Source organism: Gordionus sp. m RMFG-2023, chromosome 1 (genome assembly GCF_954871325.1).
Source record: "Gordionus sp. m RMFG-2023 chromosome 1, tfGorSpeb1-WG-v2, whole genome shotgun sequence".
Taxonomy (NCBI): Eukaryota; Metazoa; Nematomorpha; class Gordioida; order Chordodea; family Parachordodidae; genus Gordionus; species Gordionus sp. m RMFG-2023.
In genome coordinates this window covers 29,190,062-29,207,672 of record NC_088775.1, presented here as the reverse complement: position 1 = coordinate 29,207,672, position 17,611 = coordinate 29,190,062, and the positions used below count along the sequence as shown (strand labels likewise).

General features: G+C 27.8%; 1 protein-coding gene and 1 long non-coding RNA gene across 6 annotated transcripts in view; both read left to right on the top strand.

Annotated features, from left to right (window-relative positions):
* LOC135922702 (protein phosphatase methylesterase 1-like) overlaps positions 1 to 17,611 on the top strand; it is a 64,954-nt gene that overhangs the window by 27,949 nt on the left and 19,394 nt on the right. For all 5 annotated transcript variants that reach the window (XM_065457138.1, XM_065457137.1, XM_065457136.1 and 2 more), the window contains 2 exons: positions 1,436 to 1,550; positions 16,612 to 16,702. In XM_065457138.1, the coding sequence (XP_065313210.1) occupies positions 1,436 to 1,550; positions 16,612 to 16,702 (206 nt within the window). The remainder of the gene's footprint in view (positions 1 to 1,435; positions 1,551 to 16,611; positions 16,703 to 17,611) is intronic.
* Positions 13,546 to 14,207, top strand: LOC135931678 (uncharacterized). The gene is made up of 3 exons (XR_010573121.1): positions 13,546 to 13,586; positions 13,834 to 13,979; positions 14,042 to 14,207. It is a non-coding gene; the product is annotated as an uncharacterized LOC135931678 (long non-coding RNA).

The following is a 17,611-nucleotide window of genomic DNA, read 5'->3' as shown; positions in this document are numbered from 1 at the left end:
TTATGAAAAAAATATAAATGTAAAATTAATATTATATGTATATAAATTATTTTTTATTTTTTTAGATATATTTTCTTTATTCAAAATAAAATTTTAAAATAAAAATTAAATTAAAATATATTTTTTTATTAAAATTATGTTATAAAAAATAAAATTTATATATTATATAATAAAATAAAAATGAAAAGGGCAATTATAAAGATAAACAATTATTACTAAAATAAAATAATACAATGCAGATTGCAACCCAAAAAACGGAAATTTTAAGAGAAAAGTTTTATTACATTCCTATAAAAGGAATTTCTAATAGACAAAAATGTTTATTTATTCTAAGAAAAAAGTTTTATTGTTTGTTTATTACATAATATAGTTAATTAAATGTTCTTCACTTAAAAAAAACGATTGGTACAATAAAAAAAGAAATATTGTTATAGATCATTTAAACAATTATTTTTTTAGTTTGTTTTTGAAAAAATTTTAAATTTCTTCCCGCCCCCCCAGCCCGCCCATAGTTTCAAATTTTTTTAACCCGCCCGCCCGTCTGCCCATTCTTAAATTTTTTTACCCGCCCATCCGCCCGCCCACATTGGGCGGGTGGGCCGAAACCCCGCCCAATGCAGACCTTTACTCTGCCTATCGACAATTTTTTCACCAATCCCTTCGATATTACTGCTAAACTGGTCCGATATTTAAATTGATATATTTTTATTTATTATTTATCTTTAATCATTATCATTAAAAAACCAATATTTTCTATTGAAAAAATAACCAACTTTCACGAATGATTAAGTGCATTAAATGGTCTCATCGAGCTGTTTAACAAAACCAGCTAAATATGACTCCTTAGATATTTTGAAATCCGTTTTTTTGTTGCAGATAATATAACAAAATTTAATATCAAATTTTTAGTACACTATTTTTTAAACTAATGAATTATTCAATTTTGGTTCTTTTTATTAATTTATTACTATTGTATAAAATAAAAAATATCGAATGGGTTTTTTGGAAATTCTTTCCTTCTTTCTGGCCTGATTTAATATATATAAATTAGACAACCCATCTGACCCGGGGTGGGTTTGGACCTCTTTCAGAAAATTGTTTTAGATTAAGTTCCTCTTATCAAAATTTCCGCTAAATAGAGTTTTAAATTTTTTAACCTTAATTCGGACTCACAACCCTGTGTTTTCCCTTCAAATTTACAAATTTTTTTGATATAATAATAAAAATTTTAAATATAATGGATTAATGAAAAATCGATAGAGGATTTCTTTTTTAAATATCTTAAACCAAAAGTTATGGAATTTATGGACCAAAGTCAATTTTTTTTAATTTTGAAGATATTATTGATTTTAATGTTTGAGGCGGTTTTAAAACCTAGTCGAATCTTAGACATTTAATGTTTTTTAACCCTTAAACTAATCTTCTTTTTTTTAAGAATCAACTATTCTTCGCCCGAATACGCCGAATTCTCAAATTCTCATAAGCATTCCAATCCAGCTGGTAAATATAGCAGTATACCCGAAAATTGTGAGCTTGACGATGTTCACATGGTTTTAATGGATACATTTTTTAAAATAAATATAGCATTTTTTTAAAGAAAAAGTTAATAACTAATTAATAAGTGTAACCCTTCATAGCAGTCTTATATAATATGCAGAAATAATTAACTAATTAATAAGTGTCATCCTTCATAGCAGTCTCTATGCAGAAATAATTAACTAATTTATAAGTGTCATCCTTCATAGCAGTCTCTATGCAGAAATAATTCTAATTTTTGTAGCTTGAACAAAGATTTTATACAATGCCATTTGATACGTGAATAAATAGATAGTTAAAAATCGCTTATATTAGATCCCCATAAGTCGGCACTGAACTCGGCTTGAACCAAAAAAATATAATTCCAGGGTATCCCATTCAAAATGGAAAAGTCCCAATCAAAAAAGGAAAAATTACAATCATAAAAGAAAAAGCTCCAATCAAAAAAGGAAAAGGGTCAATCATACAAGGAAAAAGTTCAATCAAAAAAGGAAAAGTCCTAATCAAAAAAAGAAAATTCCCAAAAGGAAAGAAAAAGTGTCAATCAAAAAAGGAAAAGTCCGATTCAAAAAAGGAAAATCATTATTATTTAAATTAAAAAAATATATATTTCTTGTCTATTTCTTATTTTTTTCTAACTTTTAGCAATTTCTTTACTCTATTTTTCTTACTATTTTCTCAATTTATTTTTCTTCTCATTTTTTGTTTTTTAAATAATTTATAAATTTTCCGTTATTCTTCACCTCTCTGCTCCTTTTTTAAACAATTCTTTACTTTTTTTTTATCATACATAACAATATTTTAACTTTTTATGATTTTTCTCCTTATATTATAATTATTTACATACATTTATAACCTTTTCAATCTCTAAGTCATTTACAGAGTTAATCTTTTTCATACATATATCTATAATATAATATTAAGCCAAATAATCAAAATCTTGTATCAATAGAAGCCTAAATAATATTATGAAGAATAGAAAATTTTGTTCTTCTTGATCCTTAAATTAATGCTAAAAAATACTATTAATTTGCATTAAAAACAAAATTAAAATGCAATTTTAATATTAAATTAACTCAATAATCCTTTGGTTTATTTCTAAACCCTTGCATCGTGACGCAATTATAAAAAGATTTATTTCTTATCTTATCTAGCACGTTGGTCATACTCATAGGTCATAGATCTGCCTAAAGTGAGCGAACTGCCGATTTTTTTTTAAGGATATCAACAAACCTTGTACTCAATTGTAATTTAACAAAATGAGTGCCCTTACCGATTTTGTATTAGAAATAATTTAATAATGAGTGTATAGAAGAAATAGGTAAGGGTAGAGGTGAGAACCTATTCTTTCCAAATATAAAGGTTATTATATATTTATTTTATTTTATAGTAAGCATTAAACTAATATCTATTTGTTGAATTTTCTGTTAGGTATTGTGAGTGGTACAATTCTATTTAGGTATTGTATAATTTATTAGTAAAAGACATATAAGGTGTAAATATAAATAGGTTATCCTAACTATATTTTAATTTCACTTGTAATTGGAAAAATCGGACAAATTTATCTAAGTTACTTTTGTTTCACATATTTAGTGCTACTCATATTTTATTCAACCATTACCTAAAATGATCCCTTTATTTACCTTAGTTGGGTCTATACATCTTCAAGTGTTAGTGAATTATACTCTTATACAACGAATAAACTATGACATTATCAACTCCAACATATCCTTTTTTGATCAGACTTTTTCCTAAACCTTTGGGACTTTTCCTTTTTTGATTGGGCCTTTTCTCTTTTTAATTAAATCTTTTCCTTTTATGATTGACTCTTTTCCTTTTTTGATTGGACCTTTTTCTTTTATGATTGAAACTTTTTCTTTTTTTGTATGGGAAACCCTGTATGATATCTTCATTTAATAAAATCTGGGTTGGGTACTTGACCATGCCAATATAATCAAATATGGTATCAAATTCAGTATACATTTTATGATTGTAGTAGCTCTATTTCGTATAATATAATAGTAGATAGTACAACTGGAATTACAAAAGGACTAGGATGTTTCTGTAGTTGCTCGTTTCATTGCCGAAATTTTATTGAAGGGGCAACTGGTTCTATTTTAAAATCAAAATCGGGCTATGAATGGCTGAAGGCCCTCACAAGTACGAATCTTGGCCTTCAATTTTCGACTGAATAACTTTGGCTTTCAATTACTGCCCGTTTAAGATGTGATGCCACCATTCCAATAAAATATTTTGATAGTAGCACTCCTTAATACATCGAAAGTTTACCATTCCTTGCACTGTAAATATCAGGTCGGTCACATCCTTGCTATTCCACTATGAATAGCATAATCATAATTTTCTTCAGAATGATAAAATGTCCTTTTATTATAAACTATAAAAAATTTTTCGATTGTGGCGATGGTATCACATTTATCCATGAACCAATGATCATGTATATATTATGTACAAATTATTTGAAAGACATTGTTGTGAATCAAAATTAACAAATAACGAAAAATTTTATTACAAAATATTAGGTCTGAACTATAATATATTAATACAAAACGAAGAAACTAGAAATATATGAAGACAATAAAATATTTTTTATAATTTTAATTTAAAAAAAAGATAAACAAAAAATATAAAATAAACGCTAATTATATAAATTTTCACTGCACCACTCCACTTTGCACTTCTCTCGTATCTGGGTAGGTTATCGTTTTTCCAGCGGTTCTTCTGTCACCACTATCGGTGTCAGGTCGGTCAAGGGTTATGCGGCCATGAGTGCTATTATCGTCGTAACCATGATAGGTTCTTTATTATTCGCTTTTTCTTGTATCGCAAAACATTTTGTTTTTTTCCACATAATCTTCTTTATCATTATATTGTGGTTTTAGTTTATTTAACGGGCCTTTGGGTACGCGTTTTAGCATATGTGATGCTGGTGAAGATGTGTATGAGGAGTATTTCGGTAGACTAATAGAAATTTATCGATTTCTTTCTTCGAGTTATTCGTTTTTCTAATAAGGTTTGTAGGGGAGACCGGGGTTATATTGTCCATAAAGAATTGAGAGGCTGTGAAAAGGAAGAGAAATAATTTATCAAAATAATTTAATGTTATTTTATTCTTTATATAATTATCTACGGTAGAAATTAATATTTAAATTTTAAAAAAATGAAAATTTTTGAGTCATGAAAAAGAGACGAGGGACGTATTATCCTTTTGTGGGGCATGTTTTAGACTATCATTTTCTAAGCATTTAATTCATTTTTTTCATACAAAAATCATAACAAACATATAATATTAACATACAACACATTTATTACATATAAAAAATGGATTAAAATCACAACATGATCCATGTGCCCATAAATGACAATTACGGCATTGGAACCAATCTTCATTATGGTGGTGAGTTTGATAGTTTTTGTGGCACATTAAACAAAATTCTTTTTTGCCAGTATTCATATTTAAACTTTTTTTACTTTTTTTATTATTGGTTTGATTTTTTTTTCCAGATTATTAGCCCTAGATCTGGCTATTTTTTTGTAAGGTGAAGAGGTTAAAATGGCTGAAGTCATTTGATTACGTGTTGTTTTTTTAAATATTGTTGGATGGGGACTAATAGTTTCTGGAGCAAAATCTTTTTCCACGTGAGAAGATGATGGAACAGGACTATCACTGACAGATGGTTGCGAAATAATTTCAGATAAATTTAAATTCTCATTAGGATCGTTATTATTATTATAATATAAAGGATTAGAATTTTCGTCATTAAAAATTAAAGGATTTAGGGGCCATATACCTGAGGATTCAAAACCCTTTTGGATATTTGAAGCTGAGGTGGCTTGTGCAAAGACATCCTTTACTACTCCAGGGATATCATATATAGTAAAACTTTTCCCTGGATGCATTCTCATCCAAGGCACTGTTGTAATATTTTTTTAGAGGTCCAAAAACAGTTCTATCCAATGGTTGGAGTTTGTGAGTGCAATGGGGAGAGAGAGTCAATACAACTATACCACTGTCAGAGCACAGCTTAATGACTTCAATAGATTGGTGAGATTTATGATTATCTAATATAAGCAAAACTTTTTTATCTTGACTGGGCTTAGTGTATTTTATAAAATGATTTAAAAAATATATAAAATCTTCAGCCAGCATCCATCCATAACCATTGGACACGTCAATGCATCCTACAGGGCCATCTCTTAAATAATGATCATAAAATTTTTTCCTGGGATATATAAACATAGGTGGAATAGAATTTCCTAGAGCATTGACAGCAATTGCCAAGGTCATAAGTGTACCACGTTCTGATGTAGTAATTGCCCCAACCTGTTTTTCGCCTTTCCTTGCAATAACTTTATTAGGCCATTGAACTGTTGTTAATCCTATAAAAATATTAAAGATTTGCTATCATATATATTTTAATTTACCAGTTTCTTCCATATTATATATATCACATTGTAGAAAGTTATTTTCCCTTGTGACAGTCAAATAATTATTAAAAAATAAATCAACCATTTTCATATTGAAATTGGTAGCCCTGGATATACTTGTAGCCTTTGGTGTTCTCAAAGATATAGTTGGATTTTTTTTAATAAATGCTCCAAACCAGTCTTCACCAGCTGATTGAGTTATTTCCCAAGATTTTGGTACTTGTAAACTCTACCTCTTGGCCATTTAATAAGCTAAAACTCTAACCTAAATTTAAACATAAGACATTAAATTATTTATATATTAAGGCAATCTAATTGAAATCCTAATTCTTAAATTTTATTCTGAATTTATTTTATAATTAATATAATAAAATATATCATACATAATTAAACCTCTAATGTATAGGTAAGAACCAAAATATGTTTTAATGCATGATATAATTTAATGCTAAATCAATGAATAAATCATTTTAAAATTAATATACATCGCAGCATCATTTTATTTTAAATATATATCATACACACATAATTAAATCTTTAATATATAGGTAAGATATGATTTAATGCACGATATAATATATATAATGCTACAATGAATAAATCATTTTAAAATTAATATTAATACATGGCAGCATCATTTTAAAATTAATATATATACATGGCAGTATCATTTTATACATAAATGGCAGCATCATTTTATTTACATATATATTATACAAACTTAAATAAATATCATTCTAATGTATAAGTTAAATTCTTACTTTAAAAATAAAGATGTTTCATTAACATATAATGTAAATAATTTTAAAAAATTTTCTCAAGTTTATTATTATTTAACTAAAGAAATACCATGGCATAAATTTAAAGATTAAAAAAAAATTCATTTTACAGAGATATATGATATAACAAAGGATTAAAATACTTGTTTAGGGCATAATCCTGAAAATAATCTTGATCCTTTAATTAAATAATCGGTTAATTTAGCTTCTTGAATAGGAGAAAATACTGATCTGTGAAGATATTGCGCTTGAAAATCCTCATTCCCTTTGAACAATTTATTATACCTCTTAATGCTTAGGTTCTTAAATATATACTAATTTAAATATATAAATATACCTCCCATAACTTAAATTCGTATTCATGGTTATAACTGTCATCTTATCTTTCAGCATTTGAAGAATACTTGCCTTTTGATTATCATTATTTTCTTTATTAGTTTTTCTAATATATGTTCGAACCATTTTACAAAATCAGAACCAATATTTTAATGAATGTATGTAAAAGGAAAAGACGCACCCCGTTAATACCTTCCCCAGGTCCACAATCATTTAAAAATTAAATTTAGAATATTAAATATACATAATGATTGTCAATATTTTTATATATGATAAAATGGAGATTTTTTTATCATTTAGAATTTATATTAAGTCTGAACAACTTTTATAAAAAAAGTTATTCGTGAAAATGTAAAATTTAAAAAAGTTACTTTGGGTATGTTGAAACTTAAATTTGCATTTAAAATTTTTCATGAGCAATTTTGTCCAAAACAATTTTGGACCTACTTAAGCACCTTATTATAATACATATTTGGCTTAAATTTCAAATCTTAAACTTTATTAATTTTTAAATTATTTGAGAAGGAAATACCTACCCCCTCCCCTAGCATGATTTTAAAATATTCGATTTTTGTAAACGCTTGTCTAATTAACAGCTATATGGTGGCTCCAGTATTGACTAAAAATATACAAGTTTAATTTAAAATCAGGTTTTACTCATATTTCTTCTGCCTCTTCTTCCTCTCCCGCATCCACCCGTTGTATGTAATAATCAATTCCTTTAGGTCGATAAATACTTGATAGATGTTATTTTACTCCACACTTATAACATGTTAGAAATTTTAATCTGCATGATGCTTTCATATGATTATCTCTTCTGCACCAGTCACTCCTACATCCTTTTTGATTTCCCATATTTTTTATTTCGTTACGCTATTTTCAATTGATTTGTATTTTCCATGGTTAGCTATATTTGTTACTAACGCACATGTTACGTTCCCCGTTAAAATCTATCACGCAACATCATATTTATCTGTTCTTCATATTCACAAGTTTTTTGAGTTATTTTAACTTTGCTATAAAATTTATTATAGGTTCATTTACTTATTGTTCAACTTTATGGAATTTAAACCTTTAACAATTTTGGTTTCGTTTTTAACTTGATAATATTTTTTTAAACAATCAATTATTTCTAAACATTTTAATTGTCCTAGAATCATCTAAATGAGCTAGATCGATCATAGTTATCGACCTCAGTGCCTTTATTAGTCAGAAATGTATTTGAATATCTCCTCTGAAATTTTGCTCATCTGTATTCATCAATTTGTGATAAATATATCAATCACGGTGGATCTTGTTATAATTTTAAAAAAAACCGATTAGTCCGACTTGGCCTTAATGAAAAGACCATGGACAAGACTCCGTGATTTTGCAATAACATTTTCAAGGAAAAATTATAGAATAGCAAATGGACATAAATAAAGTTAAGTCAGTCCAACAAATAATACAGGAATTATACACTTAAACAAATTATTTGGAGGAATCGGATCACCAAGATCAATAGTGACCGATAAAAAGAATTTTGTAAAAACTTGATCATAAAACACATATTTCAATATGGCAATATCAACTGAGATTGAACGGGGCTGTGTGATATGTAGGGGAGACCGGGGATAGTTTGTTCCCGGGGTAGGTATTTCCTTCTCAAATAATTTAAAAATTAATAAAGTTTAAGATTTGAAATTTAAGCCAAATATGTATTATAATAAGGTGCTTAAGTAGGTCCAAAATTGTTTAGGACAAAATTGCTCATGAAAAATTTTAAATGCAAATTTAAGTTTCAACATACCCAAAGTAACTTATTTAAATTTTACATTTTCACGAATAACTTTTTTTATAAAAGTTGTTCAGACTTAATATAAATTCTAAATGATAAAAAAATCTCCATTTTATCATATATAAAAATATTGACAATCATTATTTATATTTAATATTCTAAATTTAATTTTTAAATGATCCTGTGGACCTGGGGAAGGTATTAGCGGGGTGCGTCTTTTCCTTTTACATACATTCATTAAAATATTGGTTCTGATTTTGTAAAATGGTTCGAACATATATTTCAAATGCTGAAAGATAAGATACCTTTGACAGTTATAACCATGAATACGAATTTAAGTTATGGGAGGTATATTTATGTATTTAAATTAGTATATATTTAAGAAACTAAGCATTAAGAGGTATAATATTCAAAAGGAATGAAGATTTTCAAGAGCAATATCTTCACAGATCAGTATTTTCTCCTATTCAAGAAGCTAAATTAACCGATTATTTAATTAAAGGATCAAGATTTTTTTCAGGTTTATGCCCTAAACAAGTATTTTAATCCTTTGTTATATCATATATCTCTGTAAAATGAATTTTTTTATAATCTTTAAATTTATGCCATGGTATTTCTTTAGTTAAATAATTACTATATATGATATCCCTGGAGTAGTAAAGGATGTCTTTGCACAAGCCACCTCAGCTTCAAATATCCAAAAGGGTTTTGAATCCTCAGGTATATGGCCCCTAAATCCTTTAATTTTTAATGACGAAAATTCTAATCCTTTTTATTATAATAATAATAACGATCCTAATGAGAATTTAAATTTATCTGAAATTATTTCGCAACCATCTGTCAGTGATAGTCCTGTTCCATCATCTTCTCACGTGGAAAAAGATTTTGCTCCAGAAACTATTAGTCCCCATCCAACAATATTTAAAAAAACAACACGTAATCAAATGACTTAAGCCATTTTAACCTCTTCACCTTACAAAAAAATAGCCAGATCTAGGGCTAATAATCTGGATAAAAAAATCAAACCAATAATAAAAAAAGTAAAAAAAGTTTAAATATGAATACTGGCAAAAAAGAATTTTGTTTAATGTGCCACAAAAACTATCATCACCACCATAATGAAGATTGGTTCCAATGCCGTAATTGTCATTTATGGGCACATGGATCATGTTGTGATTTTAATCCATTTTTTATATGTAATAAATGTGTTGTATGTTAATATTATATGTTTGTTATGATTTTTGTATGAAAAAAATGAATTAAATGCTTAGAAAATGATAGTCTAAAACATGCCCCACAAAAGGATAATACGTCCCTCGTCTCTTTTTCATCACTCAAAAATTTTCATTTTTTTTAAATTTAAATATTAATTTCTACCGTAGATAATTATATAAAGAATAAAATAACATTAAATTATTTTGATAAATTATTTCTCTTCCTTTTCACAGCCTCTCAATTTTTTATGGACGATATAACCCCGGTCTCCCCTATTAGGAAAAATAAGGTTAAAAATTAAAAACATGTTTTTAACTTTCTTTATTGTACCGGAAAAAATATAATTGGTCAAAAAAATTATCCTAATATTTTAAAATAAGTAATTGTAAATAGAGGTGGGCGCGGGCCTAATTTTTTATTCACGGCCCGTCCGCTCACGATGGCAATAAAAAAATTCACGCCCATTCACGCTTTACCACTAAAAAATTTTCGACTCGACCCGCCCGCTTACGACAAGCAATATTTTGATTCACGCCCGAAAATTCACGGTATTTTTAAATTTTTCAAAACTATTGCTATAATTTCACACTTTTTTAAATTCATTCTATTTATTTCTCTAATTTCATAATCCATATTAATAACAAAATAAATACAATCTATAAATCTAAATTTATTTAGAAAAAGAAGAATGTCCATCTTTTTTTATTTCAATTGTGTACGCCTTTCCTCTAAATTGGCTACAGAAAATAACCTTTCACTAGAAGCCGAACTTGCAGCTGACATAATTTTACCCGATAATTTTCTTAAAAAAGGGAATGAATATTTCTGCTTCCAAAACTTCAAAATATTGTCTTGTTATTTATCTTATATGATACTTTTAAGTTCATCCTCACAGCTTTCATCGGTGATGTTGATGCTTCATCAGAATCATCTAAAAATTCTCTAAATTTTTTATTTAGAATATACGGTCTTTTATGAGTGTAAGTAGAATTAGAAAAGTGATAGTTGGTATTGACCATTTAGAATATACTGTTTTTTATGAGTTTAGGATAAGTTAGGAAATAAATGATAGTTGGCATTGACTTATGCATATCATCTAATTTTATATCATTTCGCATTTTTAAGATTGTTTTATATATATCATTTTCTTCCTTTATTAAAAACTTAAGTCTTTTGAAATTCGAATCTAGAATTAAGCCTAACTTAGTTCCTGCATAATAATCTTTTAAAAGAAATCTTGTTCTGTATTTTAAGGTTTTGATTGTTATTGTATCACGTTCAGAAGGTTAACAAAATTTTATTAATTTTAATTTCCATAGACAAACTTCATTTATTGTGGGACGAGAATCTGCTCTATCCGAGCCTTCTTTAAATATTGATATAAATTTATCTAACTCGCGTATGATGCTGATATCAATTGTGGCTAATCTATTTAATTCTTGTTGCTAAACAAGTACACCTGTATTTCAGAATATGATTTTAAGTGTATCATGATATATACAGAGTTCCATCTAGTTTTTTCGTTATTACAACTCGTTTAAGGGTGTGGCTTAGTTTGCTATTAGCTATAGATTGTTTGAAATATTGTACTATTTTTTTACACCATTTATATTTATGGCTATTTCAGTTAAACAATTGTCAAAAATATAATGCATAATATTATTTAGTATATGGCATATACATGCAAGCGTTTCGTCATCTTTCAATGCACTTATAAGATTTGCTCTGTTATCACTCACAACACATTTATTTAAGTATTTTCTACTTCTGTATATTCTAAAATTAATTGATTACACTTTTAATTTTGACGTTTTTTTCATCCATTGCCATTGTGTCCAAAACAAATGTTTTTAATTTAAAATCCTTAATGATAATATGTCCTATAATGGTTAAAAACTTAGATATTTATAGTCATCCGTCCAAATATCAGTGATTATGGACAAGTAATTATTATTGATCATGTTTTTAATCTTAAATTTTATTTCATGGTATATTTTTGGACCTATAGTATTCATGAGAGCTTTCCGGTTCACAACTTTTATATTTTGTTATCCATATGTAACACCAACATTTATCTTTTGGCCTAGCTTGTAAAATCCTTCACCTTCTGTTGCATTTAAAGATCGAAGATTTTTATAAATAAAATATAACTGACTTTTCTGTAAAAAGTTTAAGCAAAATTTAGCATAAAGTCTCGCGACAAAAAACACCTAAACATAAAAAGATAATAGAACTAACTAAATGATAACGGATGTTGTTTATAAAATGCGGAAGATTTTTAGCTTTCATTATTCTTTTTTAAAAAAGAACTATAAATAAGAAAATATATAATATAATTATAAAATTGCTAATTTATATTCATAAAAAAACAATTTAAAAAATTAAAATTTCCGTGATTCACGGGATTTATGTTCACGCCCGATCACGGCCGGGGAAAATTTTGGGAAGGCCCGTCATGCCCAGTCAACCCTTGGAATTTAAAATTTATTCACACTCACGCCGTGAACGCCTAATTTCACGGCCCGCGCCCATCTCTAATTGTAAATATAATAATTAGAATTGAAAATAAGAGCAATTATAAAGTAAAATTCGCTGACTTATTTAAGTCAAAATGAGGAAAATTATTAATTTCAAATCAAAAATAACCTCAAAAGAAGATGCATAAGAATGATCCTTCAAGTTTCGCCCTTGCCTTTAGCTTTGAAAAATAATAGTGACGGAACATTAAGTAAATTATTAAAATTAAAAATAATTGAAAACTTAACATTTTCTTAAATAACAGCACCCATAGTTTCTATTAGAAAAATATGAGATGATTAGGAGCTCTGGGGAATTTCGAAAAACGATTTTTACAAATAATTAAATATCATTATTTACAATTGGTCACCATACATGTTCTAAGGCAAGTGTTTTCACCCGAATGTCCTTGGTGTAGAAATTTAATACTCCTTCTTGTATTGATCATTAATAAACCTAGAAGCTTACTCTGATAATTTCATCCCTTCTTAAATAAAATTATTGTATAATCTTCGTCTATTTTTTAGGCCAACTATTTGCTACAATTCTGGCTACTCTTGACAAGATTATATTACTGGCTGTTTCTTTTATATATTTTTTATAGTTTTTAATTGGTCGTATTGCCACATTTTTGATGTCTGGCGATTGTTCTCATTCACTTATGGTTCATCAGCTAATAGTAATCTTGATATCTTCTCGCAATTTTTGTGTTTCTTTGTTTCTCTTGAGGATAGTAATCAAAATTAGCTAAAAATAATGACCATCGAATTAAACTGGAGGCATGTCACTCATGTGCATAGGGTTTAATAAAGATATTAGTACTATGTGATCAGTTATAATTTAAAATTTATTACCTAAACTAGTTATTCAAATTTTTTTAAGACCAAAAATTATCGATAACGCTCCTTTTCCCGACTATAGTTTTCTCGACGGCCGATAACGTTCTTGACGCGATAACAATTGGTTTATCGATATCCTATGTAATAGAATGAGATAATATTTGGATTATGATTTACAATTATCTGTGCCTATGATTATGTTTTTTAGCAACTAAATCGCTTCCCTTTTATATGATTTCCATTCTTTGTTCCTATATAATAACTTATATAATTGTTGAAAAATTTGGTATATCGTTATTGCATCTAAATGTTTTGTAGTTGGCGATATACCTTCTTTATTAATTTTATGCGTCAAAATTTAATACAATTCGATTGTCTCTTAATACAGTTATACCTTATTCAAATTATTTTGATGCTCCTCTACGGGCCGACTTACTGTGATGTCATCCGAATAAACTGCTGTTCCTGGTAAACATTTTAGTGGTGAATCGATGATACATTGAAATATCGCTGAGGCTAAGGCAATTCCAAATGGTAATCGATTATACCAATATATTCCATTTTGGGGTATTGATAACAACTTATCTCTTTTATAGTCGTCCTCTAGTTCGAGGCATTGGATAAATCGAGACTTGTAAAATGAGATCCTCTTCCAATGGCTGCTTATATATCATCAATTCTTGGTATGGGATATTGTTTAGTTGACGATTCACTGATCGTTTTCAGAAATTCTCACAGACTCTAGTCTTATCTTTTTTAAGGATCGAAGCTATGATGTTGCTATACGAAGAATGCCATTTTTTGAATTATTTTTAATTTTGCTAATTTAAAGTCTCATCAATATTAATTTCCCAAGATAAAGGTAACGGACGTGCCTTAAAGTACCATTCTTTTGCATTTTCTTTTAATGTTAATTTTGCTTTAAAATTCTAATGTTACTAATTTTAACCAAAATAATTTAGCTAATTTCACTTTGTAATTTATCTTGACAATAATCTTAATAAATGATATATTTATTATATATGATTTTAAATAGTATTGATTTTTCTTACTGATACGTGGAAGTACATCAAACGTTTTCTTATTTAGCAACGATACGGCAGCTCCAGTATCTTCTAGATATACTACAGGGAATTTATAATATACACTTTTTATTTAAAATTATATATATATAAGATCTTTATTATTTTGTGACCTCTTCTTTCTCTCCCACCTGCACTCTTTGTATTTATATCCCATTCCTTTAGATCGACATACATTTGATAGATGCCCTTTTATATCACACTTATGTTAAAAATTTTATACACACGAAGCTTTCATATGATTATCTCTACCACAACAATCATACCTACGCACTTTTTTGAATTTTGCACTAACTTTATTTGAATGGTATTTTTATAATAATATTGATCTCCCATGTTAATTTTTAAGTTGATAATATTATAACTATATCATTGCTTTTTACGCCTGCCCCAAATCTATCTTGTAACATCATATTTTGTTCTCCATATTCACAAATTTTGGAGATTTCCTTATTGCTCCACTTTTTTGAATTTAAATAGTCCATAAATTTGATTTGTTTTCGTTTGTTAATATTTATTTAAGGGTCAATTATTTCTATATATTTTAATATTCTATTTGGGGATAAGCAAGATCGTAAATGTTGTTAAATGTCTCCGTACTAATAGTCAGAAGTGTTGATCTTTGTGCATTTTCATCTATAATACTATTAATCTGGGAGAATTCATTAAATTGTGATAAGTGTATATCAATTACAGTTGATATGGTATAATTTAAAATTTATGCTATGCCATGTTAATTCTTTAAATATAACGATCTAAAAAAATATATAATAGTTTTTCCAGAATTAACTTATCTGTTTTCTTACATTGTCTGGGATTAACTATGGTTCTTCCTGAAAATCTCGGACTTGTATTTTTTCTTGTATCTCAAGCCTTTTGGTATTTTTATACCTAATCTCCTTCCCTCCCCGACTGCGCCATGTTAATTCTTGAATAAATATATTTAATCTTTAAAAAAATCATTATATATATACATATATTTTAAAATAAACAATTAACTTTATATTTTAATCTTAACTCTGAAAACGAAAATAATATTTAAACAAATTAATTTTATATTATGGAAAGGCGAAACTAAATTATATCCAAAACAATTAATTTATTTTATGAAAACAATCAATTGACTAATCTTGACATATTAAATCAAACATATATAACATAAACAACCCAACGTGCATTAAATATATTTATAATAAACAATTCACTCTTTAAGTTTAATCTCTAGGTTTGGGTAATGTTTTTTAACATTACTATCAACCTCAAATAACATTCATAATTATTTAATTCTATGAATATTATACATGGTGAGTGTATAATATTTTTTAGATAGATTTTCCCCTATCCCTTCCATTATTATGATAACCCCCCCCCCCCCGGGTGTTAAAGATTATTTATAAAAGCGCTAAAATATAAAATAAATTTTTGCCCAAGTTCTAGTCGAGTAAGTGTCTGAACTGGAAATTTTTTATCAGAATCCGGCCAGTTGAGTTCGACGAGAATGTATCCACAAGGACAGAATCGAAGCGGACCCTAGTTAAAATAGGGAACCCTTAACATTTAATAGTTTGGCTAGGGTTTTCTTCAAATTTTGAAGGAACCTGGACTAAGAAGGGCCCCAGGTTCTGATTTTTTTAAAAGTGGTTTGGGTTCCTGGGCTTTTTCCTGATCTGAACTCTGGTTTTCTAAAGTATAATTAGAACGGTAAGGTCGCATTCATAGTGGGTCTGAACTGACACGATTTAACAGCTGATCGACATTAAAGATCTATGAGATCAATTTTATATTAATATTAATTTTATCTTTAATTCTATTTGTGATGATCTAAGAAATATCGATTGGCATAAACAGATTTTAAAAATCGATTTAAAATTTTTTTGTATTTGTTGCCACTATAAATGCGGCCTCAAGCTGGGAGATTATGCATGACATTTAGTAGAGCTAGATAGAATCTTTTGATAATCATGAAGCTACTAAATAATATATTTTTTCTATTAACTGGAGAAAGTATTCGCCACATGACCTCCTTACACTGTATCTCATTTTTCGTGATTAGTGTATTAATTGATTATTTACATTTGAATAAGTTTCCAGCGATTCAAAAACCAACTGAAGATTCTACCAAATCTGTGTACGTTTGGAGAGCTCAGTTAGATAAATCGGGCAAATTTTGGGAAGGTAATTTATATAAAAAAATTTATACTCGCATATGCAGTCTTTCACCTATAAGATAAGGATTTATATATAATATATATATATGTCGTAATTTTTAAAGGGATCAGAACTATCCGATATCAGAACGGGGTTTAAAAGGATGACTAAAAAATTAGGGTTTTAAGTTAAGGAATGATAATACGGTATTATCGTTTTAATCGTGATAAAAAGGAATCTTATTTTAAAAAGCGTTTTAAGCGCGTTTCGTTTTATTTCATTTAATTATATTGTTATTTATTAATTTCCAATTTTGTTTTCTTAGCCTTATGAAATAAGATATGTCTAATATAGGGTATCAAACGATAGCCAATCAAAAGATCTATTCAATTGGAGGTCAATCTCTACCCCTTAATGAGCGAATCTAGGTCTGGGGGGTCAGGAATATTTTTATCAAAATAAAATATCGATATGGATATCAAATAATAGCTAATTTTAATATCTTTTGACTGATAGTCTTCATTCTTGGCCTTGATGGGTATGACTTGGTCTGGGGGGTGGATGGAGGGGGGTTGTAAAAAATTTTTTTTTTTTGATATGGGTATCAAATAAAAGGTAATTAAAATATTTTTTTAATGTAATAATAATAATCACTCATAGAGGGCGGGTCTAGGTCTTTGGGGTCAGGAATATTTTTATCAACACAAAATATCGATATGGATATCAAATAAAAGCTAATTTAAATACCTAGATTGAAAGTATGCATTTTTTATCTTTATGGGTATGACTTGGTCTGGGGGGTGGATGGAGGGGGAGTGTAAAAAATAATTTTTTTATATGGGTATCAAATAAAAGGTAATTAAAATATTTTTTAATGTAATAATAATCACTCATAGAGGGCGGGTCTAGGTCTTTGGGGTCAGGAATATTTTTATC